The sequence below is a fragment of the Trachurus trachurus genome, assembly GCF_905171665.1.
Source record: "Trachurus trachurus genome assembly, chromosome: 22".
NCBI lineage: Eukaryota > Metazoa > Chordata > Actinopteri > Carangiformes > Carangidae > Trachurus > Trachurus trachurus.
This window is the reverse complement of record NC_139907.1, coordinates 16,303,250-16,325,852: the sequence shown is the minus strand read 5'-3', so window position 1 is coordinate 16,325,852 and position 22,603 is coordinate 16,303,250. Positions and strand designations below refer to the sequence as shown.

At 42.1% G+C, this 22,603-nt stretch overlaps 2 protein-coding genes across 2 annotated transcripts; one reads left to right on the top strand and one right to left on the bottom strand.

Moving 5' to 3' along the window:
• Positions 1-3,716: 3,716 nt before the first annotated feature.
• hif1aa (hypoxia inducible factor 1 subunit alpha a) lies at positions 3,717-17,549 on the top strand. Its single transcript, XM_083998330.1, has 15 exons — positions 3,717-4,034; positions 10,493-10,683; positions 11,186-11,337; positions 11,560-11,644; positions 12,357-12,466; positions 13,335-13,537; positions 13,774-13,880; positions 14,003-14,150; positions 14,369-14,736; positions 14,849-15,051; positions 15,194-15,316; positions 15,442-15,698; positions 15,910-16,009; positions 16,099-16,189; positions 16,286-17,549. Exons 1-15 carry the CDS (start codon positions 4,003-4,005, stop codon positions 16,447-16,449), a joined length of 2,334 nt encoding a protein of 777 aa, XP_083854456.1. The 5' UTR covers positions 3,717-4,002; the 3' UTR covers positions 16,450-17,549.
• Positions 17,550-18,020: 471 nt separating this feature from the next.
• On the bottom strand, positions 18,021-22,207 carry LOC311005781 (serine protease HTRA2, mitochondrial-like). The gene is made up of 8 exons (XM_083998341.1): positions 21,504-22,207; positions 20,660-20,864; positions 19,922-20,116; positions 19,703-19,735; positions 19,295-19,403; positions 19,120-19,174; positions 18,912-19,007; positions 18,021-18,676 (listed from the first exon to the last, which is right to left on the bottom strand). Exons 1-8 carry the CDS (start codon positions 21,965-21,967, stop codon positions 18,511-18,513), a joined length of 1,323 nt encoding a protein of 440 aa, XP_083854467.1. The 5' UTR covers positions 21,968-22,207; the 3' UTR covers positions 18,021-18,510.
• Between the last annotated feature and the right edge of the window lie 396 nt (positions 22,208-22,603).

The following is a 22,603-nucleotide window of genomic DNA, read 5'->3' as shown; positions in this document are numbered from 1 at the left end:
AACATTTAAACTGACTTCTCTATTAAAGCACAAATTGGAAAGAGGTGGAGGGTGAGAGAGAGACAAAGACACACACGCACGCACAGATAACGACACACAGAGTGAGAGAGAGAGAAAGAGAGTGAACTTAAAACTTTAACCCTGCAGTAACATCGGCCCATCATGTGATGGTAGTCTTCGGCAGATCGTTTCGTCATCGCAACTCATCAGAGAATAAACAGGAAGCCACACAGCGTCATTACTGTCGCCTTTGATAGAAACAGGAAGACACAGTCGTGCCCTTTTCTGCCGTGTGCAGAGGCCTGAAGACAGTAGACTTGGTGCTTTCGGTAATGGAAATTGAAACCGTTGAAACAATAACAAAAGTAGAAAAAAGGAAACTTGCATTGTGTTGAATCTCATGTGCTGAATCTGCTCAGACATGAACAACCCCTCCCTGACCTGAGCTCACAGGACAGAGATGGTGTCTTCCTGTTAGCTTGAGGGAGGAAATCTTCAGGCTCCACATCTGTTTATCTCCTCAACCCCCAATCCTGTGGAAGATTGCACCGCTAAATACTGTAAATTGGTGGCTAGAGATACAAAAATGCCTGCGACTGAAGCCGAAAACACTGCTGCAATGCTTTTGACAACGCTAAGCAAGGAACTACTCTGATAATACAAAGTTATGTTTACTTATATAAATTACATTAGAGCCAGCAGAGGCTAATGCTGCTGTAAGACTCTTCCTACCTTGCTTCAATCCCTGTTAAGACTCTGATTCATCATAAATATCATTCTAACTCCAGGTTTAGATGTGTATTGATCTCAATGACTTAACAGCAGCTAACTAATCTACTCTAAGCTTTCTCGAACAAAGATGTTTGGCGTACGCCATACAAAGAACTGGATATTGGATTAAAAGACTTGAGTTTTTGTTTACCCATTAATGTTTGGCAGCTTTCCTCGGGTAATGTCTGAATGAGAGGAGAGATTTAGGAGCCTTGTCTCAGCTTTCATTACTGAGACTTACTGATGGCTGCCAGCAGTGTCTGTGCACCAATTGATTGAATCAGATGGACTCTCCTCTCCTGTCTGTCCCCTGATTGATACTCCCCAAAAAGCAAATGAAAATGACAAAAAATTTGATTTTTTTTCACTGTTTAGATATTATGTGCAATTAGCAATGTCCTGCTGTTGTTGCATTACACTATGGCTCTCATCCTGCCTTAGGAATTGCTTACAGTAATGAAGACATGAGGAAGTACACTCCAACCAGACAATGAAAGACTTCTCACGAATTTCGCCATTTCCTTGTCAGAGGTGTGGTAGTAGTGTTATTACACACCAGAGGGTTTCTGCAGTGTGGTTTAATTCAACTTCTAAGATAGCAAAGAAAGGCTGTGCCACTTTTTAAACAAAGGCGACTGCCTGTGGTTTTAGATTACAACTCTGTTAGTGGTGGTTACATGAACTCACCTTTCTAAAGTGACAACAGCAGAAGGTGTGGCTCGCACCTGACACAACTTCCAGACAATCGTGAAGTCAATCAGAATGACTAAATCATTCAACATGATGCACTATACTTGAGTAATATCGAAAATGATCAGTCACACAAACAGTGAGTGTTTGTGTCTGCAGAAAATACAAGCGCAACCAGTTAGGTTAGAACCAGGAGAATACAGAAGATACACACTCGTGTATTTATTATCTACACCTGACTAAATTTAATGCAAAACTTACAGCCCTAGTAATAATATGACGAGTATAATGTTCAGGTTTTATTATATCTGAAATGAGAAGTGTTGGTTCACCATAGCTGATTAGGGTGAAGTTTTTATTGCATTATTTAGAGATGTATTTCTGTTATTTGGCCTCCCCTCATAGATATTATTGGGTGGACAAAATAATAGAAAAGCTTATCTGAATAATGCAGTGTAATTCAATAGCAGCACAAACAGCAGCCACTACAATGACTGCTAACCTCAGTTAAACAACTTCAGGAAAAACTATAGCCAAAATGACGACAGAATACATTACTGAGTTATTGTTATAGCCTATTCACTACTATACTATACTATACTATAATTACTGAGTGTACAGTATATGATTTGCATTTCACAGATTTTCTTTGCCACACTCTGGTTTAGGCCAACAAAGGAGACTCACAACATATGACAAGGCTATACAAGCTCTGCCAGCTTCTCACACTGAGGTGTTGTCTCTCCCAGCCAATACTTCTGGGAAATGACAACACAAGCTCTGTTTGATTGGCATGGTGATGTGTAATTACCAAAACGTGCTAAATAAGGGGATGAAATATGACAATGCAACAGGGCAAAAACGAGGGGGTGGGAGAAACGTTCTTCTTCCAGCTTTCCTTTTCAAAAGTGAGAGCTGAATCCCAGGTGACATGAAGAAATGCCAAATATGACCAGCAGTGGTGAGAGAGGAGGAGCCTGACTGGGCAGAAATCTCCAAAGCAGTACAGGAAAATTACCCAAACCATCTGCGTGAGTGTGAGATGGAGCTCCCTTTCTTTTGAGTAAAAGTTATATTGCAACAATTTATTTGTAGATTATCATGTAGTGCACAGGTCTGCAGACTTGTCTCAAATGTTGTGAATACATAGGCAGTCTGGCGTGATGAGGTGGAATAACACAAACCAAAAACACCACTTTTCTCAAATGTTTCCCTTTTCCTTTCCACACTTTAGTTTTTGAAAAAGTTCTATTGAAAACGCTGTGCCAGTGAAGAAAAGATCCAGACTAATGAGTTGTGACACTGGACCTCTGTCGTATTTGGTTTAACACCACTTGCACCATATGAACATGGGCCCAACCTGAATGATAATATACTTCCCAGGTTCTCATAACAAATGTGCAGTCACTTAAAAGACCAATAATCAATTTATAGGTGAATATGTATTGGAACACTTGGGTTCACTTACTGGAAACAGGCAGCATCAAGCCAGAGTTTGACTTCATGGAGAAATAGGTTTGAGACATCTGAGGTACTATGGGTGCTATACAAATAAAGTTTTACTTACTTACTTTTACTGAATTGAAAAAAAAATAAATCATGGTGCAATTAATTTTTTGCAGATATTACACATGACAATCTCATAGGGAAATTTTGCCTGAAAAGCTATATAGATATTATTAATATCATATTATTATTATTTAAACCATACTTAGCTCGGATGAGGTTCAATTAAAACTGAAGAATATTGGGGTTCCTCAGTGGCTCTAAAAGTGGCCCCCAAATACTTATAATAAATAAATAAATAGATATAAGATTTCTCTTCAGAATATGATTTGTGCTGTAGTATCTCATTTGTGCAGCAGTACTAACACTTGATTCATATTGGTGTCTGTCATGAATGATGACACATTTTGCTTTGTAAGATTGCAAGCTCTTTTTATTTGCAGCAGTTTTGATCAGAAATTAAATTATTCAAATCGACTTACCAGCTGGACATCTCAGAACAGCAGTCCTACCAAAGAAAACACTTGGAAGTGAAAATGTCAGTCTAATACTAAAACAGATTTATATAACCTAATAAATAACTTAACATTTTGCGTTGGAGACTTGAAGTTGAATGGCCTAAAACACACTTCAACTTACAGTTTAAATTACAGTTATTTCAGTGGTGGAGCCTCAGGTTTCCTGTGCGCGTCCCCGCCGGTGGAAGAAGAAGCATGTGATTGCGCGCCCCCGACAGACAGGGGGGGCGGGGCCTGAGCTCCTCTACGGCGCAACATTGTCTCGGCAAGTAAAACCTCTCCAGCGTGGCACTGTCTTTGAAGAAGAGGAGGCGAATGAGCTGATTATTATTATAGTGGATGGGAAGCTCAGTTTCTTTGACAAATAACACAACAGTGAGAAGTCGTATGCAACGCGTTTGAGGATTTTACGGACACATACCGGTGACAAACAGCGGGATTTTGGTTTATTTCTCGACGGGCCCGGATACATCTTGATACGGAGAGAGAGACTCAACTCCGGTCCCTTCGTCCTGACATGGACACAGGAACTGTACCCGAAAAGAAGAGGTAACAGCCAGCGCTAAGCTCATGCTACGTAGCAGCCTGATATTGTTGATTAGGGGCCAGCTGCACGACTTTGGCCATCTGTTGTTATTAGATTACTACTGCTGCTGTGACATTATGGTGTTTTTTCCAAGGTTACTCGATAGTTTATCGTTTATCGTGTCGTGTGTGTGTGCGAGCTGGTGACGCTAGTTGCAGTTAGCACTTGGCTAACGGAGGCTAGCGGACATACAACTACCCCAGTGTTTCACTGTTTTAATTTAACTTAGCTGAGATAGCTAAACCAGATATATGTACCAGGAGCATCTTGTTTAATTGATTTGTGTGTCTACTTCGATTAAATCAATGATTAAATCGATTTACCTCGTCTGCTGCTACGTTTTTTTGTTCATGCGTTACTACGTTATTGTGTTAAATCGGTGAGTGAGTGAGTTCCTGGTTGTTGGGCTAGTTGCATCTGTGTTGTATCTTATCAATAGGACATCAACACTGGTGGTGTTTTATTTGATATTCATGGGCCAGCATTGACAGTAGCTATTCAACTAAGAGCTGCCTGAGCTCATGTGGGCAGCTCTGTCGTGTGGTGTGTGGTTTCTGTTGAAATATTTAGGATTCAGGGAAAGTTACATTGGTTTCGATTTCTTTTGTTTTTATTGGTCTGGTTAACAGTTTATGGTTTAATCAGAGAAGTAATAATCTTAATTTACATAACGGTTAAAGTCTCCGTGGGACATTGTCCACAGCTGCATTTGAAAAGGCTTTAAACTCCTCAGCATTTCCTTCACATGGCCAAATTTGTCCACATGTTCACTTGACTCAGATTTAACGAGATGGCCATAATCGGCACATATTGTAAAGTGGCCCTTTGTTTTCACAGTAATAAAGTGAAACATTAAATTTATCATCACGGATTAAGTTGTATACGGTGTTTGTGTCCAGGGATTGTTATGTTAGGATTGTACTGAATGTAGTTGTCATTGACTGAAACTATTGATTGTATCTGACCGTCGACTTTGAGGTTAATATTGGGATGATCTTCTTGAAAAGCTTCAGTGAAAACATAGTATAAAAGTATTGAGTGAAGGAAAGTGTAATTTACCTAATGCTCAGAGTCCAGATCCAACAAATTACTGATCTAAGCCCTTGGGCCTTTGACAGATTCACTGAATATGGTGATGGATGGAGGGGTTTAATACACCCTCACTTATGTGTGCAAACTTGTTTTATTTCCCCCAATCAGCCCTGGTTCCTGTTTGAGCACATACCCAACTGTTCACATTCAAATGGAGGGAAAAGGTTGACCTGATAGTAATGACGGTATCATAATGAAAAGTCACCTGATTAACAGCCAAGTCAGTCCTGAGATAAACAAGGTCACGAAAGTGACCAGCAGATGGTCAGCAGCATGGTAACAGTGGACACGGGATGTAGGGATTCCTCAGCTGGGGGTAAAATACCAACAATGAAATCCATCCTCAAAGGATCTTGTAGAAAGACTCATTGTGTAATAATAAACATTCAGCGAAAAGCTAGTAAATCTGTAGAAGGGTGTCTTTGTCTGAAATAGAAACTTTTTATGATACAAGGATGCACATTGCACAAAGGTTTTCCTGTGCGAATTTGAACAAATTAGCATGATAAAATTAATATGAAATGGTGGATGGAAAATCATCCAAAACTTACCCTGTGGTTAGTAAGGGGGGCGTAATGTCTAGTGTGTTTGCCACTAAACTCAAAATGAATGCAATTTGTTCCTTAGAGTTGAAGTTCTGTTTTATCCAACCTGTTGATTGCGTTTTGACCACCTAATGCACCTAATTCACTTTGCCAACTAGAAATTGCCCTCTGTATGTGAACATGTTAAGGGGTTTGATATTTGATATTTGGTTTCAGAAATGTTGTGTTGTTTTATCTCAGAAGCAATCCATAGTTGTGCTCCGGTTAGATGCAGTTTCAGCAGGTCTCTGTGAGGTGCCATGGTATTATTTCTGTCTCATCTCTTAATCACCAGGGCTTGACGTCAAAAGGAGTGGCCAAATGTGTGTGGCGATTCACAATCACTGGCTCACAATTTGCAGGTTGCCCTGAGACATTCAAGCACAGTTTTGCTGCATGTGGTCTAGTTAGAACTTGAAAAGGAGATTGGGTTGCTTGTTGGTACAAAACATAGGTTTGTATCGTTTGTGTGGCAAGGTTTGTGATTGAAGACAAAGTATAGAACTAAAATGTGCATTTGGAGTCTGATAGCTCAGTATGCTAAATTGCTGCCTTAAAAAAAGATGGATATTGTAGTTGCTAGCTGACCTAGCATGTTTCTGTGTTTAAAAATGTAAAGTGATAGAGGCTAACGTATACAAAGCAATTAAGGCTCCCTATGCTTTAATTGTGAGGGCGGATCAATAATGGATGTAGAAAGCTCTTCACCGGGAGCTAAAGGCTCAGGAGGACATGAAATCAGGAAGTGTTGGCAAGGGTTGGGCTGTGCATTGAAATGTGAAGTCCATCATTTATAATCAAGAGTAGAATCAAGAGACTGATTAAAGGTCTTGGATAGTCTTCACATTAACTTATGCTTACATGATATTTTCACTTTCTTCATTGAATAAATATGACACAGTTGTAATGGCCTGTGTACTGTATTACAAACAATGCGAGGAAGGAAGTGTGATAACAGTACCTATACATCCTGTGAATGTTGTTGGATGTAGGCTAACCATTGCTTAGTTGTACAAGTCTTGTCTGCACATTTTACAGAAATATCAGAGATTAATGCATGATCTCCCTCCCCAAATGACCCCAACCAGTATTTTATTTCAGTGCCCTCCCTTTTGATCCACTGAATTGAACTGGATTTGGATTTTGGACATGTAGTTGGAAAAAACTGTTGCAAAGTGATGCGAAAAAAAGAGAAACGCAACTAGGTTTAAATGTTTGTGCTGTGCAAAGCATCAAGGTAGTTCTGTTAACGCGTCTCTCAGGCGCCTGTCTTTCCTGTTGCACAAAAAGGCTCAAAAGCCTTTTAGCAGTTCAAAACCCACACAAAGCATAGGTCAGTTTTCTAAGGGAGTGTTTTTAAAAAAGTCCCCCCCTTTTCACTGAAGGCACATCAGAGATGAGCTTTTTAAAATACACACTGGAAGTTGATGAAAGTTCAAGACTTGATCAGTTGGAGGCTGTTTGATACAAACAAGTCCAACTCTCACATGAGTGTCTCTTTCTATGATGATTGTCAGACTTGATTTTTCAGAGGTGTAGAGGTGAGTTATAACTGCTTTGTTTAACTAGGTTGTAATATTTATTATCTTGACTTTTCACTGGGAGGTGCAGTCACAGACGGACAGGCTTCGCTGGAAGTAGTAAGCTATTATTGTTGTGTATTGATACATTTAGCTTGTTGTGAGGCATCATGGTAAAAACGCTCAGGCACAAAAAACGAAAACAAGCAGAGATCGAAAATTGTGTGTATAGTTCCTTATCAGATAAAGTTTATACAGAAAACTGTGTATGTAATGTAGTCATTAAGAGTTTCACCCCTGTATTTTTATATATATATGTATAGACAACGAGTCACACACTGAACACACATATCTAATCTTCCTGCCAACTATTAAAATCAACTTTATTTCCATTATTCCATGCCCAAAATAAGCTGTTTATGTTGTCGTCATTGTCAGCTGAAATATGCAAAATAGGTTGGTAATTCACTACCCAGACACTTAGGGGAGACCCCTATGAGCTGTTTTCAAAAGCGTCGTCACTTCATGTGGCTGATTATAATGCACACAGACGATGTGACTGGGAAAGGGGTTTATTTTTTTGTTGTCTTGCGTTGATTTTCCTCCCATATTAGGCTGAGATTTTAGTTGTTGTGTTTCCCCGAACTGGATTACATAATAGATAAGACAATGTTTACTGTCAAACTAAACAGTGCTGACAGATAGTGAGAACATTTCTTGGTGAAATAGGTCACCCCCTAGTAACAAAGTGCACAAGCAGCCTGGGTAGAACCGGCCATGCTCGCTTTGATTGTACTACACTGTTTTCTTTGCACAGTTAGTCTTCAGTCCCCTTGCCCACGTCTGGTCACGACTCAAATGGATATTGTTTACATAATGACACTCATTCTTATTACTAAACACAACAAGTCCAATTACATGGAGCAAAACTGCAAATGTGATTGTGTTGTGACTTGTGAGGCATGTCAAGCAGAGGACTGCTGGGCATGCATGACCATGTGCATAAACAGTGTTATATAACCGTGGCCTCTCTGCGTGCCCTTTGTTTAACATCAGGAGAGGGAGTTTGTTTTCGCTGCATGTTTCATGTCAAAATGAATGCAGTGTGATTCTCTGTTAGTATGATTCTGTGTTTTCTCCTTTTCTAAGTTTGAGGAGGTGGGTCACAGGATGTCAGCAGTTTTACTTCTTATTATCAAGTATTGCGATACTTGATGGGACAGAAGTAAATCCTTGCAGTAGACACTTGTTTCGCTGGACGGGCAGTTTCAAATTTGGAAACTATAAAAAGAGGTTATGCTTTCACCCCAATCTGCTATCCTTGATAATCTTGAAAATTACATAAATTAATTCCTTCTCATCTGAATCTTCCTTATTACAGATGTTTATAGAGCTGTGTGTACAGTAACTCAAACACTGTGGTGTTTGTCATGATACCCACAGGCTTATTGAAATGTCCTCCTCAGTGTTGTCACAGTCTACCTTTTGTTCAGTGGTTGTGTATTTGGGGAAAGGATTTGTATACGTACAATGGGGAGCAGCTATTACAGAGGAAAACAATTTGTGTACAGGCTCATACTAATCGCTCATCTAGCCGCTGATGCGACAACAGTTAATAACAATGTGTGGAGTTTATCTGTCATTAGATCATCAGTAGTTTATCCAGTGGCTTAGCAGGAGTGTGTACCGTGTCTTGTTAATCATTTGTAATAACTTCAGCCTTTGATGCTGAATTAATTATTTATGGGGTGAATGTGGTGTTAATGTGGGAACCAAACCAGGAGTTGAAATTGAAAAGGCATGTTCACAGAGATTTCATAATCCAGCAGTTCCCTTTTACGATGTCGAGACATTCTGTCTGTGTTACATGCCGTCTCCAAAAGACATTGTAAACATCTGTCAGTGTTTTTCACTAATGCGCTAATAATGTATACATTTTTGGGAGGAACCGGAAGACTCAAAAATACAGCTACACCTCATCAACAAATGGGAATTAGATGACCAATCAAAGCTATCCAATAGATTTGCTGTTTGTACATATAGGTTTATGTGTGTAGTTTCTATATGAATTTGTTTTGTTCCCATGCTGTTTGAATACGTCCCCTCTTGTGCACAGTTTGTGCCAAGTGCGTCTATGTTGTGAGGCACCTGAGCTTTTGTCTGCACATAAAACCCCCATCAGACTCTGATGTTGTTCCCTGGCTCAGGTCATTGCCATGCTGCGCACAGTCTTGTCTTGTATCTCTTTACCCCAGAGGACAAGTAATGTAATTTGTCGAGTCTATTGTGCATCAGTTGTATTGGATGCAAAGTTTTGGTCTGGTGTTCCTGCAGTCCTGCCAGGCGATTAGGCTAATTTTAGTTGGATGGTGCATTTTCTTGTCAGTGCCTCAAATAGCAATATGGCCTTGGTCAGTGGTCTAAGTCCATAACAGATCAATTCCAATTAGGTGTGCATTTCAAGGCCGAGGGCTTTTGAAGCACCATCCATTTTGTGATGCCGCTCCAGGTTCTCCTCTAATGCATTTGAGCTCCTGTCGTGGTTACCAATACAAATAGAGAGTGGACTCAGTGTTTAGTTTAAAAGCCATTGTGTTCTTTAAAGTAATTGTAATATGAACATGTCTTGTTAAGATCTTGTTTATAATGCGGCGAGAGTCCATTAACCACTTTGGATCGCTGCCTGGCTAAATGCAGGATCTGGAAGGCAGCAAACGGAGGCAGTAAGAAGTTATGAGGGTTGCTGATGTAAAATGATATAAAACCTGACAGTTTGTTTGTCCTGGTATTTGTAGATGTGGCTCTGTGTTTGTGTGTGCTCCCTGTGTCGCTGCCAGTCTTATTATTCTCCTCCTTGTAGGTCTGTTGAGCCAGGCTCGTAAATGTCACGATGAGTGGTGTCACACTGTAGCTTGGCTGTGCACCAAGAGACGGACGAGAGAATCCATTCCCCGCCCTCCCAGCCAATCACTCTGAGGGGGTGGATTCGATTTCATTTGGTCAGCAGCCAATAAGATTTTCTTTGATGGCCACATATGTAAATGAGTCCGATGGGGGTCCAGACGGGGGAGTTGGCCGGGAGCTGGCTCATTGCGGACTCCAGCTGCTGCAGCCCTGCTCCCCAGTGACAGGCCGGGGGCCGACTGAAGTTAGGAAGGAAGGAGGGATGTCTGCTCTTGAAGCTCGTCACAATACTGTGTCTGACCCGCCGTCTGTCTCCCGCAGAGTGAGCTCGGAGCGGAGGAAGGAGAAGTCCAGGGATGCGGCGCGAAGTCGACGCGGGAAGGAGTCGGAGGTTTTCTACGAGCTGGCCCAGGAGCTGCCACTGCCCCACAGTGTCAGCTCCAGCCTGGACAAGGCCTCCATCATGAGGCTCACCATCAGTTACCTGCGCATGAGGAAGCTGCTCAGCACCGGTCAGTATCTGTAGTTGTCGTACCTGATGGGGGACAGTGTAGCGTGGGACACATCTGTATGTCTTTGAGTTAAATCCTAATGGCAGCTGCTGTCATTGTTATTTTAGAGGCAGATTGAGAGGGTCTCATATTTTGAATTTTCATTAGATTCACTTGTAGGGCGGCGTCACATTAAAATGATTTACAGCGTCACTTGAGGAAAGAACAACACTCTACAGACAGTGAGATAAATAGAGGGCACAATGATGCAGTGCAAGAAAAATGTGATAAACAGAAAAATACTGTTGAACTGAGTCAGTTGCTCAGAGAAATCCACTCATGCATATACAAACACAGATCTGTAGATAAACTCAGTTTTGTGTGTCACTGTCACACACACTTCAGATGATGATGTCCTGAGCTCAGTTCTTAATGCTTTCCTTTTCTTTCTTTCTTTCCCTCCCTTTATCTCTCTCACCCCCCCCCCCCCCCCCCTTCCTCTCCCCTCTCTTATCTCCACCAGATGACCCAATGACAGAGGAGGAAACAGAGCTGGATATCCAGCTAAACAGCTCCTACCTGAAGGCTCTGGAAGGCTTCCTCATGGTGCTCTCTGAAGACGGAGATATTATCTATCTCTCTGAGAATGTCAGCAAGTGCCTCGGGCTGGCACAGGTCAGTCTGATTTACCCTGTTGTTTGTCAGCATGAAGAGTGGAGGGAAACAAAGTCAGAAGTGGAAACTTTTTAAAGACTTTTAAAACGTTATTGTTCCTCCAAAAGTTACAGTTTTAGGCATACTGCTCAACAAACATATAAAAACGTACATATAAAGCCTTGTGTATCTACCATGGACAAAATTAGCACTTGGATTATATTCTCACTCTGTCTGCTGCAGTTTGACCTGACTGGACACAGTGTGTTTGACTTCACACATCCCTGCGATCAGGAGGAGTTGAGGGAGATGCTGATCCACAGAACAGGTGAGGGAAACAACAGACTGGAGAGGGACGGACACACACACACACATACACACACCAGCATGATGCATCCACAGCTGGAAAGTTCAGACTGGGAATCTGTCAGAGCCAGTTATAATGTTCCCCTCTTCACTCCTGGGGTCAAAGTGATTAGAGTTGGCCAGAGTGTGAACCTCAGTGACCTTTCAGCCAGCGTTACTGGAACAGCATACTACATCATGGCACTTTTGCTCGCACCACACAGTGGAGCCTTGTTCAGTGCCAGTGGATAGAATTTGTTTACTTTTTCCATTTCCAGTTGGTTTAAGTTTGTTTGGGGTTTTTAGGTGACATTGATTCAGCCAAGGCTTCCCTCTGAAGTGGACTGAATAAGTTAACATAAATTGTATGAATTGATGCTTATTTGAGAGCACATTGTATTTTTGGCTAAGTATTGAGCTGAGCACCAAGTGATATCATCTCAGCTACAACAGCTGCTGAATCCACTTCCTGTCCTTTACTTGCTGTAGCTCACCACTGTGCAAAAGCTTTATTGCTTCATGGCTCGTCTGAATGCAAATATGAAATTTTGGCAATATGCAAAATACTATAATCCATCGCTGACATAAAAACAATAAAAAAAAGGGGACAATTGTAAATGCTAACACCTTTTTATTGTAATTTTCATACACACGTACGTACCTGCCTGTGACGCTGACTCATCGTGTTTTTTCAGGCTCCAAAAAGACCAAGGAACCAAACACAGAGCGCAGCTTCTTCCTCCGAATGAAATGCACACTGACAAGCAGGGGCCGCACTGTGAATGTCAAGTCTGCCACATGGAAGGTAAGGCCGACTGCAGTCATTTAGGAAATGTACTCTCCTCAATGTATCAGAAGGAACCTTTTAAATTTTCCCATTAAACTTTAAAAAATGGGTCTGTTAAATCTCTGTACAGCTGCAGTGATAACAATCATTTGTATATAAATTTGTAAAGACCTCAGTTACAAGTTCATCCAGAAGGATTCTTGAACCAGTGATCTGCAGTTTTAAAAAACAGTATTAAGTACGGGGAAATAAATCGTATTGGTCGGACACATTTCATACTGTTTTTAAATGTCAATTCATTTAAATGTGTTGCTGTTAAAGAGAAGCCAGGCAGGATTTCCCCCGTGGCTATGCTACATTTTTAGCTTAATTAAAAAGCTCCAGAGTAATTGTGATCGTTAACTACATGACTTGTGACTCTCTGTCGTCCACCTGGCGTCTCTTGGCTGAAAACCAACCTAATCAGTGTAGTACCTGGCCGCCGCCCCGGCGTCTCAGCTCTCGTCTCTGCGGCACAAACCACCACACAAACGTGCTCCGTAACCCATAATATTTCGTTTATGATGGTTAAGACTACACAGATATACAAGTCGTAACATCGTATATGTTATATAACGTTACCCACCGCTCCATGTATTGTTTTTACACTCAAGCAAAAACCAAAGAACTTCCCTTTGCATATCAATTGAGGAAGGATAATTTTTAGGTTTACATTACTCTACTTCAGTAATTACAGACACAAACACTTGAGTGACTGTAAATGTACTTTGCGCTAAATCCTCTGACAATCACCGGCCTAATGCTTCAGGAAACTATCAAGTATCCCTGGGGTCTGGAGATTAATTTGTTGTGATTTTGTTGTGACCCCTGCGCTACCTTTCTCTAGGTTCTCCACTGCTCAGGTCAGGTGCGTGTTTATGACACCCACTCTGAGCAGGCGACCAACGGGCACAAGGAGCCGCCTGTCCCCTATCTGGTGCTGATCTGTGACCCCATCCCACACCCGTCCAACATCGAGGTCCCTCTGGACACAAAGACCTTTCTCAGCCGCCACACGATGGACATGAAGTTCACATATTGTGACGAGAGGTGAGTTCCCTCACTGGAGTGGTTGTCATATGCTTAAGAAGCTTGTCATGGATAAAACACGGTTCAGCTTCCTAAGCCACCTGTGTTGCACTTCTCTATTATTACCCCTGCTTTCACCATCACGGTCATACAGAGCCACCTAGTGTTCAAAGTGAATACTGCAGAAGCTTGGTTTGTGTACTGTATATGTCTTCAGCTTGTCAATAGAGGAATACATTTTCTTTTTTCTTCTCCAGAATCACTGAGCTCATGGGTTACGAGCCAGAGGACCTGTTGAATCGTTCTGTGTATGAGTACTATCACGCTCTGGACTCTGACCATCTTACCAAAACTCACCATAACCGTAAGCACAAGACTTCCCTTGCAACTTTAAATGCCTCAGACATCTTGAGCTAACTCCAGCCTTCAACCAAATGCCAAAGTCAATGTTCTAATTCCCTCCCTTGCTTTTCTTGTTGCTTCCAGTGTTCGCAAAGGGCCAGGTTAGCACAGGACAGTACCGCATGCTGGCCAAGAGAGGAGGCTTCGTGTGGGTGGAGACCCAAGCAACTGTCATCTACAACAACAAGAACTCACAGCCACAGTGTGTTGTCTGTGTCAACTTTGTACTCAGGTACTAAAAAAAGTGGTGGAACAGACTGTCATGTATTAACCTGTTTGTTTGGTCCTTCCCAAGTTGGTGAGACAGTTAATAGCGTGCATGGTTATGTTGAGATTTATGGTTTGAGCTGATGACTTGTCGTTTTGTTGTCACAGAGCCATTACAGAGTCCTCCGTTTACTCAAATGTTATGTGTGCTTAACTCTGCCACGTCTTTGTCCTCTGTTACAGCGGCATCCAGGAGGAGAAACTGATCTTGTCTCTGGAACAGACTGAGGATGTGAAGCCGGTGAAGGAGGAGCAACCGCAGAAGAAGGAGGAGGAGGTGGAGGAGGTGGAGGAGGAGGAGGAGGAGAATGAGGAGGAAAAAGAAAACACTGCAGTTGACAGCAACGTGCCTGAGGCGTCTCCAGCCCTGCTGAAGAAGGAGGGGGAGAAGAAGACTCCAGAGCTGGATGTGATCAAACTCTTCACCCAGGCTGGAGAGGCCCAGCCGCTGGCGAGCCTGTACGACCAGCTGAAGGAAGAACCCGAGGCCCTCACCCTGCTGGCCCCGGCCCCCGGTGACACAATCATTTCCCTGGACTTCAGCTGTCCTGGTTCGTGACCCGACTACACATACTTACACATCTCTACATCATTTAGAAAAAGAACTCATGTGGTAAATGGTAGATGTAATCATTCTAACTTTCTTCTGTCCTCTGACAACAGATTCAGAAATCCAGCTGCTGAAGGATGTCCCTCTCTATAATGATGTAATGCTGCCCTCCTCCAGTGAGAGACTGGCTCTGCCTCTTTCACCGCTGCCGACCAGCGAGCCGCTCAGTGTCGCCGCCACCAGCTCTGAGAAGGCAAAAGCTGAGATTTACGCTCCAGCTCCGTCCACTACATTGACCAGCCACAGCTCCTCAGAGGTGAGACGGAGTATTTACTATTAACTCGCTAAAATAGCAATAGCAAATAGCACTTTGAGATTATTTTATGAAAAGAAATGTATTATTATTATTATTATTGTTAAAATGTATCAACTTTGACCTTTGAACCTCTTCTCTTTAGGCTGACGGTCCTTTGGACTTTTGCTTCCCCATGGACTCGGAAATGAGCTCCGACTTCAAATTAGACTTGGTGGAGAAGCTGTTTGCCATCGATACAGAGCCCAAGACCCCCTTCACCACACAGGTGATAAATCGAAGAGATACTGAAAGTTTTGCTGATACTGAAAGTGTTTAAATCAGTTTTTACATATTGGGACCTTTTACTAAGTCAGACTATCTGAATTAATTAGACCTTGTTCTGCTTTTAAGGCAATGGAGGACTTAGATCTGGAAATGTTAGCTCCCTACATCCCCATGGACGATGACTTCCAGCTACGCAGTCTGACCCCAGAAGAGCCCTTGTCTTGTGAACCGGTCAAATCCCTCAAGAGTTCACCACTGCACATCGCGCAAGATGTGGGCAGCTTTCCCAGCTCCCCATTCAGTGGATCAGACAGTCGCACAGCTTCCCCGGCTCCACCGGAGCCTGTAAGCGGCCCTCATCTTGCCACCATCATCGCTAAGAGGTAAACATCTCCAAAATGAATTATATTTGTTACTTTATCATGTGACTATTATTACTCTATCATTACTCAAATTAGCTTGGTAGCTAGAATTGGGTACATTTACATTTTATTTTAAAATGTGTATCAATGTACATTGTCCCTCTCCATCAAATAAATTAATTGAATTGAATCATCATTGCGTTAGTTAAGCTTAAGTATTGCTGTGCTGCAGGACACCGCAGTTGGACAAAGAAGTGTCGCTCAGGACCCTGGCGGCTCAGAACGCACAGCGCAAAAGAAAACTGGGCGATATAATAGAGATGAGTGGACAGGTGAGCTCTCAATAGCCAAGCATTGCACATAGTTGGTTATATATTTATAAATGGAAAGTTAAAGGATTTTTGTTTGGTGATTTTTGCAGGGAAGTGTGCCTGAGGAACAAGTGGAGCAGGGGAAGAAGCTGAAGGCCTCTGAGTCAGGAACAACCAGGACCATACTTCTGCTGCCTTCAGGTGAACAAACCAGACCCAGACTGGACCAGACCGTCGCCTCCAACCAGTCATCAGATGAATCATAACCCTGTGTCTTTCTTACTTTCTCTCTCTCAGATGTGGCGAGTCGTCTGCTGGGCAGCACGTCGGACGGCACCAGCTCTCTCTTCACCCTGCCACAGCTCACCCGCTACGACTGCGAGGTCAACGCCCCCTTGCAGGGCCGTCAGTACCTGCTGCAGGGCGAGGAGCTGCTGTGCGCACTGGACCACGTCAACTGAGTCAATGCTTAGCCTGCTCACTGCTGGACTAGACTGGACACTACAATTTCTCCCTCCACGTCGTCACTCCCTCTCCAAGACCCCCAACCCAACCCAACCCAACCCCTCACCCCACCTCCACCTCGCCCCTTATTTATGTATCTTTGAGTTCCATTATAGTTTGGCTGCTGTTTGTGCACATCATGTGATCTCTGCAGCATTCCACCGTGACAAACACCATAGCAGCATCTGGGATTTGGTGCAAGGGATTCAGGCATCATGAGATGTCCAATTGTCGTTTTCTTTTTTTCTGTTTTCTTTCCTCTCTCTCTTCCGGGGAGTCTCAGCACACAGCGCCTCGACAGATGACCCCTCTCCAGCAGGTCACCAACAGAATCTGGCGCTACTGCCAGCAGTGTATTGTAAGCTTCAGTCGCACAATTTATATTTTCTTAAAAAGAAAAAATATTACCAGCAATATATATTAAGCCTTTTTAAAGTAGTTTTGATGGGATTTGAACAATTTTATTTTTCCTCCCATACTTGTATGTTGTAGTACTCGTACTTAACAAGATGTCTTTAGTCCAGAAGTATGAAAATATTGTTTAAACCTAAAGTTGTTTGAATGTTATCTCCATTTAATAGCTATCAGTCTTTGAGGTAAATACATTTAATTGTGTAGCAGTCCAGTACATGTCACTTTATTACTTTGCTGTAAGTGTGTGTTACTGTACATATACCAGGGAAATTTTAATCTACTCAGTATGGCTTCACAGCTTTGACCTGTGCTCTCAAAACCCGAGAGTAATCGCTCCACTTTCTGTTTGCTTCTCACCGTGGAGAATTGGCATTCGTCTCTTAACATGGAATAAATTCGTGTTTTTTGGTTTTTACTGTGTGACATACAAAACTGTCTGTCTAAATAAGTGGATCTCACCATCCAGATTTTACTTGTATAATCATCATCATAGCGACATTTCGTGAGTTGTCAAACCTCTTTGCTCTGTTAATGGTAGTCGGTTTAACCATCTCTTCATGCCACATTGTTGGGTCTCTCATGCTGCCCTTTGCTGTCTAACATTAAATGGCTTTAATAAAGTACATTGTTTCAGTTTCATGAACTTGTTTGATAAATACTGGATTTTGTGCTGTAGAAACTCAACTCTTAAAGCAGAAGTAAGCGATCCGGTCGTTTTGGCTAACTTCTTGTCAGCCGATGGAGTTAGCAGTCCCCGCCCTCGTCATGGATCTATTGGTCCCCGTCCCTACGTCACCACATGCACGCGCATCCCTTGGCTGCACACACAGAGAGGACCGCCCCTTTATGCCGTTCTCTCTCCTCATTGGATAAAGGTTGTAGGATACAAGGAAAGTTCTCCTCGGCTTACAGCAGAGCAGAGTGACTGACAGACCCGTGTTTCAGACCAAACACTCTATGTAAGTGATTGCTGTCGGAAGATAAAACTATTTAAGACTTAGATTAACACAAATATTCCACTTCTGCTTTAATGTGCTAATCACTATTTCTCAGCTCCCTAAAAAATGACAAAAGGCTTTTGTTACAAAAACACATTGTTTATTGTTACCAGTCCTAGCCTGGTCAGATGCGTACATGAACTGATGAAGCCTCTTGGATAAGAGGTGAAACGTCTTCCTAGACAAATAACCAAGTCCAGTTGCTTTCGATTTAAATTTCCTTGAGATAACTATGACCTGGACAAATGAGAATATTCACAGGCACATTGTTTATTGTATTCAGAAAAACCTGGGAATAAATACTGAAGTCTTTAGATGCTGGCAGGTTCATTATCCTTCTGTGTTTACATTTGAGAAATGGGACATAGAATCACTGTGTAGCTATTGGTCATCACCCATATAGAGAAGACAGGCGACATGTGAGCTGATGAACGGCTGCCAACACAAATAGTTTTACTTGAAGCTGACACTGTAGTCTTATTGCTGCGATTTCCATTGCAATAACAAAAATTGTCACCATTAGAAGTCACAGTTTTTTTTTCTCTTGCATACATGAACTAATCACGTGACAGTCTGTCAACAAGTGCTTGCAGAATGAAATCAGTGTTACTCTGTGTACTCTGGATTCATTTGCAGTTGTAGCACTTGGCTCCCTCTCCGCACCACCATGGTGATTTTGTTGCTGCTGCGGACGGCCTGGTAGATCTCCGCTGAGCTGTTCACCTTCACCCCGTTTATCTCCACCACCACGTCTCCAGATAGCATACCAGCTCTGAAACAAGTGAGACAGCACAAAGTTTCCAGACCTTAATTGTCCCACGTATTGTCTGTTCTCATGTCAAACTTGATTTGAACGCTGGACTTGGAAAGCACTGCAAACAGGGTGTTCTTTAATCTGGAAATGCTCTTTAATGTAACTGCACCTCAATGCAACTGTATGAAACACATACGCCTCATAAGAAAGAAGCATGTTTTACCACTTATCCACAACAGCTTGGGCTGCTTACCTGTCGGCCGGGGAGCCCGTGATGACTCTGTGAATCAGGATGCCATGTGTCACATCTGGGAAGGACGGTTCTCTTAACTTCAACTCAGCAATGATGCTGAAGAAAAAAAAAACAGAAACATCTGGTGTCAAACACAGAGCTGCAACACTGACGCAACTAGACTGAGCTTAGTTATACTGAAGAAATCTACTGATTTTGTAGCATTTACCCTGGGGTCAGGGTCAACATCATTACGCCGATGTATCGCTGCTTTGTCTCTGGACCTTGGAAGAGTGCAACACAAATATATTAGAAATATTTTCCCTCAGAAGAGAGAAGAGCTGGAAAATCGATGACAGGAAATAAGTGTGACATGTATCTTTAGATTCTTGGTCTGTTCTTACTCTTTTTTTTTGCAGATTTATCAAGAAAATCTCTCAGGCAATCGGATGGAATAGCAAAGGAGATCCCTGGGGTGACCTTCATGGTATTTATACCAATCACTTCACCATCCTAATCAGAGGAGAGGAACACATCCACATAAGGAGAGGTATGGGGTATTCTTTCAGTTATTAAGGATCGACTTTTGAACTCACTACAAAAAAGACTAAATTACTATTAGTTTACGATCAGTTTATATAAACTGTGCCAGCAGGAAAAAAAACAGCAAAATGTGACATTTTGCAATAAAACCAAATAATCTTGTAATAACTTTAACTACATTCAAAATCATTGTCTGTTCTCCACTGGGTCAGAACAGGTTTGCCAACATGTATGCTATGAATAACAGTGAAACAGGATCTGTGACTCACCAGGTTAATCAGGGGACCTCCAGAATTTCCAAACTGCAAAACAAATCACATGTATTCATCACGTGTGACGTTAAGGAGCATAATGAGAGCAAGTCAGGGGTCATTTTATCCCTGATCCCTTTATCACCACACTCTTCCTAACATTTACAAAAGTTCCTAACTAAAACAATGTGCATCAACACATGAATAAAGCAACACATTTATGTAACTCATACTCACATCAATGGCTGCGTCTGTCTGGATGTAGTCTATGTTGGAGTTGGACAGGCCCAGCTCTTTACTGCCTCTCTGGACTGAGCTGACGATCCCTGACGTGATCGTATTTCGTAAAGAAAAGGGGCTTCCCATGGCGACCACAAACTCCCCTTGTCGGACGTCAGACGACCGACCAACAGTGAGTGTGGGTAAAGGATTCTGTGTGTCAGAGAAGAGGAGAGAGAAGTTTAACAGTGGGTCGTTCCATGCTCTGTTTTTTCCTTATTAAAATACATAATCATTTAACTGTTGTTTAATCTCTAAAGGAAGACACTCTATGTTGAAGTCATTACTAATGAGACAATACGACAATTTATGAGATTTTAACATTTTCAGGAAACCACACCAGTCACTTTCTTGTTATTTAGAAGTACAGCAAAACAAAAAAAGAGCAACACAGAATGAAATCTAAATGTTGTTTCAGTCGTATACCTTTTTTAGTTTTCAATCATTAGCATTTGGCCTAATCTCATATTGATGTTGAAACCTTTGTACTTCCCCAATCTTTTTTTCTTTCATTTTCATTTCCTGAGCAGTCTCTGTAGTAAGGTGGAATGTGTTATTGTGTGACGCCCTCATCAGACATTACAATAAAAAACTAATGAAGGTCCAGTAAAATCTAAAAAAAAAAACCCAAACCAAACAAAAAAAACCCTGAACATTTAGTCCATTCAGTAGATATATTTTCATCACATTGCTCACATTTGCAGTGATTTTGATGGTGGCAATGTCTGCCACTGGATCTATATCGTGCACAGTGGCGTGGTACATGTCTCCATTGGCGAGCTTCACACGGACGCCTCTCTGGTTGGCCACAACATGGGCGTTAGTAACGATGAGGCCGTCACTGCTGATAATGAAACCTGAGCCATTGGACATTGGGACTTCCTTTCCTGTAAATGGGTGTCTGTGAAACAGAAAGAGCAGGTCATTAGAAAATAGATGAGAAAATAACACTGTATTTACGAAATAAGCTGTTCTTTCTCCACAGTTCTCCATTCCAATTGATGTTTAACAATTTGGTTAAATTAAATGATTTAGACCTTTCAGTCATTGCAAATAAATACATTTCTGAGTTCTAACAATTCATGATGGACCTTTGTCATGTCTTTTGGTAACTTATTGACTTCAATGATACCAAAAACAATGATTTGTTACACTTTCTCTGCACAGGTTTTCTTTTTATGACAAGCATTTCAAATTCTGGTGTTAGTATTTCATAGCTACAAAAATGTTCTATTATAACTGATTTCAAAATTATTTTCTTGATTAAATTATTAATTGTATTTATATCTACTTGTGTACCAAGTATCACATAATGATAACACAGTTGTGATTCCCCACAGCGCATGATTTATTGAGGTCAATTATTTGTATAACACTTCAATCTAGCTGTCTTTTATTATTATTTTATTGTGCTTTTATGGCGATATGGATCCCCTTGGGTCTGAAATAAAGAAATGAATGAATGAATGAATGTATTGACTGACATTTTATTAATTGGCAGTTTTACCTAATTCAGACAACTAATTTTCCGTCAACTCACCTGCGCACGATTTCAACGTACACAACAGCTGGGGTGGACTTCTCCACCACATCTGCAATAAAGTTGTATTTATACCGGGGGCTGTCAGGTTTGAAGGGGGAGGCACACTGGGCTGACGGCAGGATGCGGTCGATAATCCGTCCAGACAACAACGAGGATCTCCTGTTGTCTTCTTGTCTGTCTCTGTGACTGTCCAGCTGCAGCAGCGCCACGCCGCACAGACCCAGACCCACCGACACTGTCCTGAGCAGAGGAGGACCCCCGCTGCTGCTGCTGCTGCTGCTGTCCCCACCGCCCTCCCTCCTGTCCCTCTCCCGTCCCTCTGCTGCCCTGTGGTCACATACAACAACCGAGGACGCCCGGATGGCTGTCCTCTCCGCAACAGAGTGAAGTCCTCGCCTTTGACACCGGCTGTGTGTCCTCAGAGCTGAGAACAGACACCTATTGACAGCTGCTGCTGCCATGTTGCATCACTTGACTCACACAATAACCGACTCAGGAGTTTGTTTCAGACAGCGAAACAACACTTTGTCTCCAGGTATATCCACCGCGCAAACAGTCCGGTTTGCTCCAGTCGTAGTATCCGGCTCCGTTCCTGTTGAAAACGGACAAATACTTCTTCTGTCTCGACCCTTCAACAGTCAGAGAAACAGTCACACACTTGATTTACCGAGAAGCGTTTTTTGTAACGTTACTTCCGGTCCTGCGCAGAACGCGTCTTCTTGTTTTTCTTCGTCTTCGTCTTTGACCATATATATACTGACGGTACATGTACGGACATGCCCTCTGCTGGATAAAACAACCACACATTAAAATATTGTACTGTCGGAGTTTCAGTGGTTTTTCAGCCCGTAAATCCCGTTTTATCCACACGTTTCCGAAGTTTACTGAAAACTAGTGTGCAGCAGTGTGCGTTCACTGTTCTTGTTTGACATGAGCACTAAAGTGGTTATAATTAAATTCCACTGTAAAAATATCAAAGTTTGCAAAGGACTTAGAAAACTTAATCACAAAACAAAACAAATGCAAAAATGTCTCTGGCTTATCTCCACAAAAAGTGCACATTTCATCCACTTCAGCAAAATCCACATCGCTTCAGT

Excerpts from the sequence above, each read along its gene's own strand:
- hif1aa (XM_083998330.1), top strand. The coding sequence starts at position 4,003 with ATGGACACAGGAACTGTACCCGAAAAGAAGAG. Across the intron at positions 13,881-14,002 it reads TACCAAAACTCACCATAACC|TGTTCGCAAAGGGCCAGGTT; the intron begins GTAAGCACAAGA and ends TGTTGCTTCCAG. Across the intron at positions 15,317-15,441 it reads AGACCCCCTTCACCACACAG|GCAATGGAGGACTTAGATCT; the intron begins GTGATAAATCGA and ends TCTGCTTTTAAG.
- LOC311005781 (XM_083998341.1), bottom strand. The coding sequence starts at position 21,967 with ATGGCAGCAGCAGCTGTCAATAGGTGTCTGTTCTCAGCTCTGAGGACA. Across the intron at positions 20,865-21,503 it reads TACGTTGAAATCGTGCGCAG|ACACCCATTTACAGGAAAGG; the intron begins GTGAGTTGACGG and ends TCTGTTTCACAG. Across the intron at positions 19,736-19,921 it reads AGACAGACGCAGCCATTGAT|TTTGGAAATTCTGGAGGTCC; the intron begins GTGAGTATGAGT and ends TTTGTTTTGCAG.